Source organism: Myotis lucifugus, unplaced genomic scaffold, assembly GCF_000147115.1.
Source record: "Myotis lucifugus unplaced genomic scaffold, Myoluc2.0 scaffold_474, whole genome shotgun sequence".
Taxonomy (NCBI): domain Eukaryota; kingdom Metazoa; phylum Chordata; class Mammalia; order Chiroptera; family Vespertilionidae; genus Myotis; species Myotis lucifugus.
The window spans coordinates 1-13240 of record NW_005871522.1 but is presented as its reverse complement, the minus strand read 5'-3'; the positions used below and the strand labels follow the sequence as shown (position 1 = coordinate 13240).

Genomic DNA, 13240 nt, shown 5'->3' with positions numbered 1-13240 from the left:
GGACGGAATGTGATTCCAAGTTCCGCTCTGGGCTCACTGCTGCCACGCAGGTGCCTCAGGCGCCCTGTTCTCTCGGGGTGGCACCCTCGGCGGGTGGCACCCTTCTCTGTGGAGGGTTTGCAGGAGACCCATTTTTTCTCTGTGCCCTCACTTCTGTCCAAGGACCAGTTCCACAAGATGGTTGAGCTGACAATGGCGGCGCGGGAGGCGTACAAGACGATGCTCGAGACCACGCGTCAGGAGCCTGCACAGGGCCCCAGCGGCTCCGCAGAAGGCGGCCCCCCAGCTTCTCCCACGACAGAAGAGCCACACTACAGTGAGTGCTGGGGAGGGTCTATGTCTGGGCCAAGTGTCCTTCGAGTCTTCCTGGACTTTGATTAAAAAGTCCCGGTGCTGGGCACTGGCTGAGGAAGGCCCGGTTAAGTCTGACCGTTGTCTGAGAGGTGTTCTCAGACCCGAATTTGCAAGGACTTGTCAATGAGTGTCTCAAACAGACCTCTGGTCAGACAGCCCCTGGACAAGGTGGCTGCAAGGATAGCTGTACCCTCGGCAGGAGGTGGTCAGGGTCAGCCAGCACCCAGGCTGGTGGATGCTGGTCACTCGGGGCGGGGTGCGTGGGAGACGGGGTGGAGCCCATGCTGCCTGTGCAGGGGACACTTTCCCGACTGTCCCTGCTGTTCTTCAGCTGTGCCACTCTCTCCTTCCAGTTGAAATCTGGAGAAAACATCTGGAAGCGTACAGTCAGTGTGCCCTGGAGCTAGAAGAATCGCTAGAGGCTTCAACCTCTCAGATGATGAACTTGAATTTATAAGAAGGGTTCTTTTGTGTGTTTGTATTTGGGGTAAGGAGGGGAGGTTTGAACAACTTTGTGGCCCTCTTCTTAGCTTTTCACTGGCCTAATGTATTTGTAACGCTGTTTAATTGGGACGTTGGCAGCGTAGAGGGCATGGGAAGCAGCCTTTGTGGCACCAAGGCTGCAGGTCCCGTGGCGGGCATGGGGGCTTGCTGACGGAGCCTTTCTGGAAGCCCTCTGAGCACTGTGAATCCGGAAGACCCTGGGGAAGGTGCCGAGCCCTCTGCTGCTCCGGAGCGGATTGCTGAGCCAGGTCGTTCGTCTGTGGAAACGGGAGCAGTGTGGCTGCTGTCCTCCCAGTCACGGTGAGGGCCCGGCCCTGCCCCTGCGGGGAGCCAGCGTCAGAGCAGGAGGCAGGGAGGGTCCTTCTCGGGACGTGGCTTTTCAGTGGGAAGATCTGGGGAGACCTGGAGGGTTTGCTAAAATGAGCCTCAAGAAAAATCGGTTTTCTAACCTGTGACCTTTGACATGAATTATTTCTAATTTTAGTTGTTATTTTTCAGAGAAACAATGTATATTGAAATTCCTAAATTTCAGTTTTGATAATCTACAAATCTTTCTTTTGTAAATGAACATGTTCTGAATGTGGTTTCTGTCTCAGAGGCCAGGAGGCAAAAAGTTTACTTTCCTATTTTCCTGTAAGTAAGAGGGCTTATTTATTTTCAATAAAGAGTGATTATTTAATTTCCCTGGAGACTGGTCATTTGGTTTATCCTTGGTCTCTTTCTTATTAGTTCTTCCTTTGTCTTGACCTGTGCCTTTCAGCCTTGGAATGGAAGGTGGGGGCTGAGCAGGGAGAGGCTTGTTATGCCCAGACCTCCTGGCGCTGGAAGTAGCAGCTGCTGAGGTCTCAGACCCTCAGTGACCGGCGTCTCCAGACCCTGCCCCGTCTCTGCTGGCGTGCTTGTCACAGAGGAAACGGCAGGATTGCAGTGTCACTGGTTTGTGCTTGTCAGGCAGGTAGTGTGTGGTGTTGGCTTTGAAAGTGCTGTTGGTTGAATTCAGTCTTGCCAGGTACTGTATCTCGGAGAGGTAAGTGTGATGAGCAAACAGAAGTGCAGTAATGAGTCAGAAATGGCACAGCGTGTGGCCAGGGCTGGCAGTGGCACCGCGGGGTGTGTGGAAGAAGCCCTGCCTCTCTGGTCCTCTGTAACATGTTATTCCCACTGTGTGCCCTGCCTCTCCAGACACATTCTGAGCTGTTTACATGGGGACGTAGGCTCTGGTTGGCCAGCTCCTAACTGCAAGCCCCAGGTCCTTTTCATGAGTCTCTCTCGGCTGCCACGAGGAGCAGCATCAGGGTCTTTTCTGCTCTCCACATGGCGACAGGTAGCAAGTCAACTGTACTAGGTTTGAAAACAGGAGATTATTTGAGAATAAAGGTTCCAAAATTATTTTGGGAGAAAATGAAATATCCTTTCATCTGCACTAAGCAGCCTAGAATTGTGAAACTGCTGATAAATTAAAAAATAAGACTTCTGGTCAAGATGGCAGAGTAGGTAAACTCTGCGATTGCCTCCGCCCGTGATCAGAATTACAACTAAATCATAGAACTGTCATTACTAACAACCCCTTGAAGACCAGCTGAACGAAGTCCTCTAACTGAGGCTGTAAGGAAGCACCCCATCGAGACTGGTAGTGGGCATGGAGATGGGGACTGGGGAGTTAATCACACTGCCGATTAAGGAACAGGAGGGGTGCCTCTACTGCAGAGGTTCCCTCTGAGGAGCCAGGGCCCGCTCCCACACCAGCGACCCCCGCCCAGAGCACCAGATCCAGAAGAGAAGTCCCCATAGTTTCTGGCTGTGAAAACCAGCAGGGCTTCTGTCCAAGAAAAAGAGCTGCTAGAGAAGGAGGTGCTGCTCTTAAAGTGCACACGCATAGACTCACTTGCTCACAAACACGTCCTCTAAGCACCGGTGCAGGGGCAGCAGCTTGAAAAGTGCCAGGGATGTATGGGGAGGAAGTAAATGGACATACTTCAGGACAGTGGCCGGAAGGGTGGGGATTGGGAGGTTAGAAGTACTGGCAGGTGCTATTCCTTTGTTGAGCTCTCCCACCCAGCTGGCCAGGTACGGGTGGACACCAAATCTGTGCTCTCCACTAACCTGGATCATACTGTTCACCCTTCACTGGTGATTCCCTGAGACCTTGTTCTCCCCAACCGCTTGCCTGGCCCAAGCCTTTTCCAGTGGCTACTCCACAAAAGCAGCTCACCCCAGCTTGTGCTGTAGACTTTCCCCCAAATCTGCAAACCTCACAGAGTGCTCTAGTCTTGTGTTGCAGATTTTCTCAAATGTCTACAAGCCCCACACACGTGGCAGATGCCCTACCGAGACTTGTGTGAGACTTGCCCAAAGGCCCACAAACCCTATTCGAGCAGCGGCCGACCTCAGCGTGCTCTGTAGCTCCTGGCAAGGGGCCTCAAGCCCAGCACAAGTGGTGACCAATCTCAGCTTATACAGGAACTCCCAACAGTTGACCTGAAACCTGGCATAAGTGGTGGCCAACCTGCCTGTAACATATCTCCAACTAAGCAACCGAAAGCCAAGCGGCAGCTGGCCTCATCTCACATCACAGTGCCCACCACAGAATCTGAAGGTTGGCACAAGTGGCACCTGGCCTTGGTTCTTAGCATAGCTTCGCTCAAGCACCTCAAGTGGGAGTCGATACAAATAACTGTGTTGCTTATACCAAGCAACCCCCCAAGTCTGGCATAAGTGGTAGCTGACTTTGCCCTCCCAAGATCCAGACTGTACCAGAGCCCCATCCAACCAGTTCCACAACTGACATGCTGAAAGGCAGCTTTGGCTGGCATCAGAAGCTCCAACACAATGAATCCTCCATGGGGACAGCCCCTGCACAACAGCTGGTCCACTGTAGTCATAGCCAGCCTTCACAGCCAGTCTGCGTGAGGGTCAACCCCACCCACTGATGTGCCAGCAGCAGCAGTTAAGGCTCAACCACAATAGGAGGCCCAACACAACCTACATAAGACACCCCTCAAGCATCCAGCTCAGGTTACCAGGAAGACTGCCACTGAGCCCTACAGAATACATCCATACTACTCTCAAGACTGGGAGATGTAGCAGATCTACCTAATATAGAGAAACACAGGAAGTCAACCAAAAGAGTTCAAAACACTGGTTAAAAGAATGCTCCTTGCCCTATGGGAGAATAGATGAATTCTGAGAACCTCAACAAAGAGATAGAAAACATATAAAATGAGATAGAAAACAAAAAAGAACGACTCAGAACTGAAGAATATAATTACTGAAATGAAGAATATACAGTACACTAGATGAAGCAGAGGAAGACAAGGTAGCAGAACACATGCAATTGGACAGCAAAAAGAAAAACAATTTTTATTTACTTTTTAAAATATATTTTATTGATTTTTTTTACAGAGTGGAAGGGAGAGGGATAGAGAGTTAGAAACATCAATGAGAGAAGAACATCTATAAGCTGCTTCCTGCACACTCCCTACTGGGGATGTGCCCACAACCAAGGTACATGCCCTTGACCGGAATTGAACCTGGGACCCTTGAGTCTGCAGGCTGACACTCTTATCCACTGAGCCAAACTGGTTAGGGTGAAAAACAATTTTTAAAATGAGGATAGTTTAAGGGAACTCGGATAACATCAGGTGTAACAACATTCACATAATAGAGGTCCCAGAAGGAGAAGAGGGAAAAGGATTGAAATCCTATTTGAAGAAATAATGACTGAAAACTTATCTCACTTGACAAAGAAAACATACAAGTACAGGAAGTACACAGAGTCCCAAAGAAGATCAACCCAAAGAGGCCCATACTAAGACACATGATTAAAATGCCAAAAGTTAGAGAGAATCTTAAAAGCAGCAAGAGAAAAGCAACTAGTTATGGACAAGGGAGCTCCCATAAGACAATCAGCTGATTTTCCAACATAGAAATTGAAGGCCAAAAGGGAATGGCACAAAATATTCAAAGTGATGAAAGGTAAAACTTACAACCAAGATTGCTCTATCCAGTAAGGCTATCATTTATAATAAAAGAGGTCAAGAGTTTCCCAGGCAAGAAAGAAACTATAGGCGTTTATCACCACTAAATCAGTATTACAAGAATGTTAAAGGGACTTTAAGTAGAAAAGTAAAGATTAAAAAAAAAAGAAAATATAGAAAGAAAAAATTTTCACCAACAAAGGCAAACAATAAAAGCAGTGGTAGAAAGGTTAAAGACAAAAGTAGGAAGATCATGTGTACTTACAACAATAGATTAAAGGATACACATGAAAGAGAGAAAAGAAAGTGAAAAACATAAATGTATGTTGGTGAGTAAAAACTAGTGATTTTAGAATGTGTTCAATCTTAAGAGAAAATCAACTTAAATAGATTGCTATAAATATAGCTTGGTATATATACAGTACATGCTAACCAAAAATCTCTAAGAGACATAAAAGAAATAAAAAGAAAGGAATCTAAACATAACACTATAGAACAGCGGTTCTCAACCTGTAGGTCTCAACCCCTTTGGCGGTCGAATGACCCTTTCACAGGGGTTGCCTGAGACCATCCTGCATATCAGATATTTACATTATGGTTCATAACAGTAGCAACATTACAGTTATGAAGTAGCAACAAAAATAATTTTATGGTTGGGTCATAACACGAGGAACTGTATTTAAAGGGCCAGAAGGTTGAAAACCACTGAGAAAGTCATCAACATAAAAGAGAAAATAGCAAGAGAATATAAAAGGAATAGAAGAAATATAAAAACAATTAGAAAACAAGTATGAAATGGCAATAACTGCATACCTATCAATAATTAAATATAAATGGATTAAGTGTTCCAATCAAAAGACAGGGTGATTGAATCAATCAAACGCAAAACAAAAACCAAGACTTGAACAAATGCTGCCTAGAAGAGACCTACTCCAGATAGAAAGACACACAAACTGAAAATAAAGGATGAAAAAAGATATTTAACGCAAATGGAAACAAAAGCTGGAGTACCAATACTTATAACAGACAAAATAAACTTTCAAACAGAGGCTATAGTAATCAAAACAGCATGGTACTGGCATAAAAACAGACACATAGATTATTGGGCTAGAATAAGGATCCCAGAAATAAACCCATACCTATATGGTCAATCTATGAAAAAGGAGGCAAGAATATAAAATGGGATAAAGACAGTCTTCAAAAATGGTGCTGGGTAAACTATGCAGTAAAATCCAAAAAATGAAATTCCACCCTTTCTTCCATTTTATACACAAAAATAAACTCAATAGATTAGAGACTTAAATATAAGGACTGAAACCACAAAACTCCTAGAAGAAATAGACAATAAACTCTGACATTTGCCTTAGCAAAACTTTTTTTGGATATTTCTCCTCGGGCAAAGACAACAGAGCAAACATAAACAAATGGGACTACATCAAATTAAAAAGCTTTGCACAGCAAAGGAAACCATCAACAAAGCTAAAAGGCAACCTACTGAATGGGAGAAAATATTTACAAATGATATATCTGATAGAGGATTTATATCCAAAATATATGAAGAACTCATACAGCTCAACATTATAAAAATAATCTGATTTAAAAATGGGCAGAGAGAGGTTAAGGGAGGGAGGAAGGATGGGGGATATTTGCAGTACCCTCAACAATAAAAATAAAATGTATATTAAAAGCCAAAAATAAAAATGCACAGAGGACCTGAGTAGATATTTCCCTAAAGAAAACATACAGATGGCCAATAGACACATGAAATGATGCTCAACATCACTAATCATCAGGGAAATGCAAATCAAAACCTAATGAGATACAACCTCACACCTGTCAGGATGGGTATTATCAATAAACCAACAAACAGCAAGTGTTGTTGAGGTTAAGAAAAGGAACCCCTTGGGATTTGGGGGATTGTAAATTGGTGCAGAAACGTAATGAGCACACTCTACCTATATAAAGTTACCCATATTGATTCAGTAGATGTTAAACCCAACTTGTTACTCTAACCTGATATTTCTCTCAGAACTAGAGCTTGCATGTTAAAAATTTTGTGCTTGGTATACTTTACAGTTCAGTTTCTGTGTGAACCTAAGGAGCAGCCTGACCTTCAAGGCCGTTGCTATTGCTGACTGCCCAGACACAGATGGCCAATTCAAGGATGCTGACCATGAGAATCCATATTGGGAACAGCCAGGACTCTGCCTTCATGTCCACAGCCCCTCCCCCTGCTTTCCCTCTCCCTCCTTATAAACACCCCTGCCTGCACTGAAATCTTAAGATGGATTTTTGAGGATGGGGAAAAGTCTCCCATCTTCTTGAGATGTGGGCACTCAAATAAACCCCTTTCCTCTCCATTGTCACCTGCCTCGGGATGTGCTGGCTTTCTTTGCGGCAGGCAGCCGAACCTGGGTTCCTTCGGTTGCAGTGCAGCCACTATGGAGTGTCCTCCAAAAATTAAAAATAGAACTATCCTATGACCCAGCAATTCTACTTCTGGTTATTCAAAGAAAAAACAAACAAACCACTAATTAGAAAAGATATATGCACCCCTATGTTCATTTCAGCATTATTTACAACTAGAGGCCTGGTGCATGAAATTTGTGCATGGGTAGGGTCCCTAGGCCTGGCCGGCAGTCAGGGCTGATTTGTGGGGCAACTGGCAGGATGATTGGGGGACCCCTGCTGGCACCTGCCCTGGCCAGCCTAGCACTTCCCACTAACCAGCCCCGCCCCCCGCTGCTGCCGCTGGCCGCCTCCCTCTGCAGGGCGACCGGCAGGGCAATCGGGGGGCCCCTGCTAGCACCTGCCTTGGTTGGCCTGGGGTTTGTGGGCTGGGGGAAGCTCCTGTGTTGAGCATCTGCCCCCTGGTGGTCAGTGCATGTCATAGCAACCGGTCGTTCCGCCATTTGGTTGATTTACATATCAGGCTTTTATTATATAGGATAGCCAAGATGTGGAAACAGCCTAAGTATCCATTGATGGACAAATGGATAGAAACAATGTGGTACTATATACAATGGGATATTAGTCATAAAAGTGAGATCAGTGATCTTCCTTGTTCTCAGGCTCTCGCCGCTGCATTAGCCTGCTCACTCTCATCCTGCGATGCCTATGCCAGCTCCACCTCCTCCTCCCTTCACCTCCAGCTACATTGCATTATTGTGACTCCACCACCATATTCAACGTGTGCCCCTGGTCCAGGGCTCCCTCTTGAAAAGGGGCTGGAGGTGCTGAAGGGCCTCATTGAGAGGCCTACAGGACATCAGCCCCAGCAGGGAACGTGCAGAGCCGGGGCGTGTCCCACGTCTCACCCTGCATTCCGAGGGCTTTGGCATGTACCACTGTGACCCCCACCAGCATGTCCAAAATACTAAAACGTGCTGGCAATTAAAACATCATCACCCTAGGGCTGCTGATAATGCGGACACCTTGGCACTGGTATATGAATCTCCAAATCAAAAAAAGGTTTCAGACTATGAAATTAAGTTAATGGGTTTAGATGTTGAACAATGTGTAAGTTCCTATGCAAAAGACGGAGTGACATTTTCTGCAAGTGGGGAACTTGAAAATGGAAATATTAAGCTGTCGCAAATAAGTAATGCCGTTAAAGAAGAGGAAGCTGTTACCATAGAGATGAATGAGCCAGTTCAGCTAACTTTACACTGAGGTATCTGAACTTGACCAAAGCTACTCCCCTCTTTCCTACAGTAACAATCATTATGTCTGCAGATGTACCACTTGTAGAGGATCACTTGCTGATATGGAACATTTAAAGTATTATCTGGCCTCAAGATCGAGGATAAAGAAGGATCTTAGGCCCTAGCTGGTTTAGAGTCAGCCTGCAGACTAAAGGGTCTCAGGTTCAATTCCAGTGAAGGGCATGCATTTTGGTTGCAGGCTCGAACCCCAGTCCCAGTTGGGGCATGTGTAAGAGACAACCAATTGATGTGTCTCTCTCACATCGATGTTTCTCTCTGTCTCTCCCCCTCCCTTCTACTCTCTCTAAAAACCAGTGGAAAAATATCCTTAGGTGAGGATTAACAACAACAAAAGTCTCTTCTGTCACCAAATGTTTACCTCTGAATACATCCTATATAATAAAAGTCTAATATGCAAATCAACCGAACAGCAGAACGACTGGTCGCTATGATGTGCACTGACCACCAGAAGGTAGACACTCAATGCAGGAGCTGCCCCCTGGTGGTCAGTGAGCTCCCACATGGGGAGCTCCGTTTAGCCAGAAGCCAGGTGAGCGCAGTGGTGGTGGCAGGAGCCTCTCCTACCTTGGCGGCAGTGCTAAGGATATCCAACTGCCGGCATAGGCAAGCTTGGGAGCTGGCCTAAGCCGGCAGTCAGAAATCCCCCGAGGGCTCCTGGACTGTGAGAGGCACAGGCCGGGCTGAGGGACCCCTCCCCCCAAGTGCATGAATTTTGTGCACCGGGCCTCTAAGTATGTAAATAATGTTTTCTGTAAACCTATTTTTTTTTCCATTCTCTATTGGATAAAGTGTCAAGTCAAATCTGGTCTTATTAACCTAGAACTACTGCCTTATCCAGAAATACTCTTTAGGCTTTTTATAACAAAGGGTTTTGGCTACTAATGCAGTTCTAAGAATTGTGTTTACAATTTAAATAAAAGTTATTTGAATTTCAAACATCACAGGACAGTGCTTTCATCTGAACCACGACTGTTGCAAGTATCACAGGGAATTCACACCTAATGCTACCTTTTTGTGTAAATGTGTTTTATTTTTCAGTCTAGAGTAGCCAGACATAAATACACTGGATAATAGCTGTAAAAAGTGCTCCAAGTAGCTGAAAAGATATTTGGGGGGATTCATTTGCCTAACTTATTTTTGTGTGATTTTTTTTAATTTTTTAAAAAAATTTTAAATTTATTGATTGATTTTACAGCAAGAAGAAGAGAGAAACATGGATTTGTTGCTCCACTTACTTATGCATTCACTAGTTGATTCTTGAATGTGCCCTGACTGGGTGTGGGGAAACACGGGACTTGGTTGGAAAGCCTGTAGGGAGGATTCTCTGAAAGGTCAGAGGCCTCTAGGGGACCTTGCTGAAGGTGGCAGCCCTTCCTTGACTTTTCCAAAGAAGTCTGAGCCCCCAAGTGTTTTGCTAGACTCTTTATGTTTAGACTTCGAAACGTCCTTATTTAAAGGATGCATGTGTCTTCTCAAGGATGCTTACCCAGATGATAGTATCTAATAGTTAATTTTAGTTCAAGCTGTTGTTACAATAAAAGCCTAAGGAGTCATGCAAATGGGCCTGTTTGGTTCCTATAGCCAAGCATTCCCTTAGCCCTCTCTTTCACAGAAATGTGTGTCAGAGTAGTCATTCATCCGTCGCTCAGGGACTGCTGGTCAGTCCTGGCAACTGGGGATTGAACCTGTAACCTTGGCATATCATGATGATGCTCTAACCAACTGAGCTACCTGGCCAGGGCTGTATTATTTTAACTCAAGAAATGAATAGAGGAGAATAGAACATATTTTATATATTTCATTATTTTGTCATTTTTGTTAGCAAAAACTAACACTTTCTCAGAAGCTTAATGTACTCAAAGTGTGTGGGCTTATAAGACTAGCATTGTTGCAGGGCAGTGTTTCTTTAGCCTAGGGAATCCTATATAATAAAAGAGAAACATGTAAATTGACCATTCCTCCACTACGTTCACCAGCCAATCAGGAGTGAGTATGCAAATTAACCTGCCAACAATGGCAGGTTAATTTGCATATGCAGGTGTCAAAGCGCCCCCGGGAGGCGACTGTGGCTGCGGGCTCCCAGGACCATTGCTGGCCCCGGGAGGCGAGGCTGGCCAAGCCACGTCCACGGGCTCCCGGGACCTTCGCTGGCAGAGAGCAGAGCAGGAGAGCAGGTGGAGAGCAGAAGGTTTGGAGGACTTGGCAGAGCAGGAGGCCACTGGACATAGAACGGAGCGAGAGAGAGGGCAGCTTGGAGAGCGTGGCTCCCTCTGTCATCCAGCTTCCTTATCACAGCTGTGGAAACTGACAGCAGGGAGGAGGAAGTTCCCCCCGCCCCCCAGAATCAGCCAGAATCAGCCAGAATCAGCCATTGGTCAGACAGCTCTCATTGGCCTGACAGTCAGGACTCTTATTCACCTGCATCTCAGACCATGACAGTAGAGAGGTGGGACTATGTCTAAAGAACAACTGTTGATACAACGTAGCTCTGCAGCCAAAAGATGTCGGTGTTATCAACAGAAAATGTCTGAAGAGCAACTTGCGTCTGATCTTGAAAGAAGGCGGCGCCTGCGACAGAATGTATCTGAAGACCAGCTACTGGAAAAATGTCGCTCTGATGCCAAAAAACACCGGTGTCATCAACAGAAAATGTCTAAAGACCAACGTGCCTTTGAAGTTGAAAGAAGGCGGTGGCAACGATAGAATATGTCTAGAGAATAGTCATCAACAAGTACTACCAATACCAGTAGGAACTGCCTTCTCAGCGAAAATGGAGTACATGAGGATGCAATCCTCGAACATAGTTATGGTGGAATGACTGTTCGATGTGAATTTTGCCTATCGCTAAATTTCTCTGATGAAAATCATCTGATGGGAAATTTACTCGATGTTGTAGCGAAGGGAAAGTCTGTCCAAATGATATACATTTTCCAGATTACCCGGCATATTTAAAAAGATTAATGACAAACGAAGATTCTGACAGTAAAAATTTCATGGAAAATATATGTTCCATAAATAGTTCTTTTGCTTTTGCTTCATGGGTGCAAATATTGCATCGCCATCAGGATATGGGCCATACTGTTTTAGAATATACGGACAAGTTTATCACCGTATTGGAACTTTACATCCTTTGGATGGTGTTTCTGGGAAGTTTGCTCAACTCTATATTTTGGATACAGCCGAAGCTACAAGTAAAAGATTAGCAATGCCAGAAAACCAGGGCTGCTCAGAAAGACTCATGATCAACATCAACAACCTCATGCATGAAATAAGTGAATTAACAAAATCATACAAGATGCTACATGAGGTAGAAAAGGAAGCCCAATCTGAAGCAGCAGCAAAAGGTATTGCTCCCACAGAAGTAACAATGGTGATTAAATATGATCGTAACAGTGACCCAGGTAGATATAATTCTCCCCGTGTAACTGAGGTTGCTGTCATATTCAGAAACAAAGATGGAGAACCTCCTTTTGAAAGGGACTTGCTCATTCATTGTAAACAAGATCCCAATAATCCAAGTGCCACTAAAATGAAACAAATCAATGTCCTGTTTCCTACATTAGATGCGATGACATATCCTATTCTTTTCCCACATGGTGAAAAAGGCTGAGGAACAGATATTGCATTAAGACTCAGAGACAACAGGGTAATCGACAATAATACTAGACAAAATGTAAGGACATGAGTCACACAAATGCAGTATTATGGATTTCATCTTTCTGTGTGGGACATGTTCAACCCTATTTTAAATGCAGGAAAATTAACTCAACAGTTTATCGTGGATTCATATTCAAAAATGGAGGCCAATCAGATAAATTTCATCAAAGCAAACCAATCTAAGTTGAGAGTTGAAAAATATAGTGGTTTGATGGATTATCTCAAATCTAGATCTGAAAATGATAATGTGCTGACTGGTAAAATGATAATACTTCCATCATCTTTTGAGGGTAGTCCCAGAAATATGCAGCAGCGATATCAGGATGCTATGGCAATTGTAACGAAGTATGGCAAGCCCGATTTATTCATAACCATGACATGCAACCCCAAATGAGCAGATACTGCAAACAATTTACAATGCTGGCAAAAAGTTGAAAGCAGACCTGACTTGGTAGCCAGAGTTTTTAATATGAAGCTGAATGCTCTTTTAAATGATATCTGTAAATTCCATTTATTTGGCAAAGTAATAGCCAAAATTCATGCCATTGAATTTCAGAAATGCGAACTGCCTCACGCTCACATATTATTGATATTAGATAGTGAGTCCAAATTATGTTCCTCTAATTAATTCCCTTTCAATGTGCACGAATTTTGTGCACCGGGCCACTAGTCTTTTATAAGAAGCAGACATTTACTAGACCTGTGATAGAGCCCAAGGAGGATGTTTGTGCAAAACATTTTTTTCTCCAGTATAAACAGCCTTATTTGGAACTTATTCCCTTAAAGGATGAAATGGCTTAAATCCCATGGATGTTGGATTCAACTGAGAAAGTGAAAAGGCCCAGCAGCTGGGAAACGGGCCGTTTAAATGTTCCCAGGACCTGTGCCACCAGGCCACTCGCTGGCTCCTCCGCACCAGGGGCTTCATCACAGCCCCGTTCCCGCTGCATCTCGTGTTTGGTGGGTTAAAGGGCTGAGGCCAGTTCCCGGGCTGGCGGCCGTGTCGGGCTGGGGGGCTGTGCC

General features: G+C 44.8%; 1 protein-coding gene and 1 pseudogene across 19 annotated transcripts in view; both read left to right on the top strand.

Moving 5' to 3' along the window:
* Nucleotides 1-1542, top strand: part of SECISBP2 (SECIS binding protein 2) — a 34242-nt gene extending 32700 nt beyond the window's left edge. For 14 of the 19 annotated variants that reach the window (XM_023744560.1, XM_014445648.2, XM_014445651.2 and 11 more), the window contains 2 exons: nucleotides 163-316; nucleotides 708-897. In XM_023744560.1, the coding sequence (XP_023600328.1) occupies nucleotides 163-316; nucleotides 708-811 (258 nt within the window). In that variant the 3' untranslated portion in view covers nucleotides 812-897. Of the gene's footprint in view, nucleotides 1-162; nucleotides 317-707 lie in introns of all 19 variants that reach the window. The other 5 variants (XM_014445647.2, XM_023744571.1, XM_014445657.2 and 2 more) reach the window with 2 other exon arrangements.
* Nucleotides 1543-7792: 6250 nt separating this feature from the next.
* Nucleotides 7793-8657, top strand: LOC111823349 (annotated as a pseudogene).
* The last annotated feature ends 4583 nt before the right edge of the window (nucleotides 8658-13240 follow it).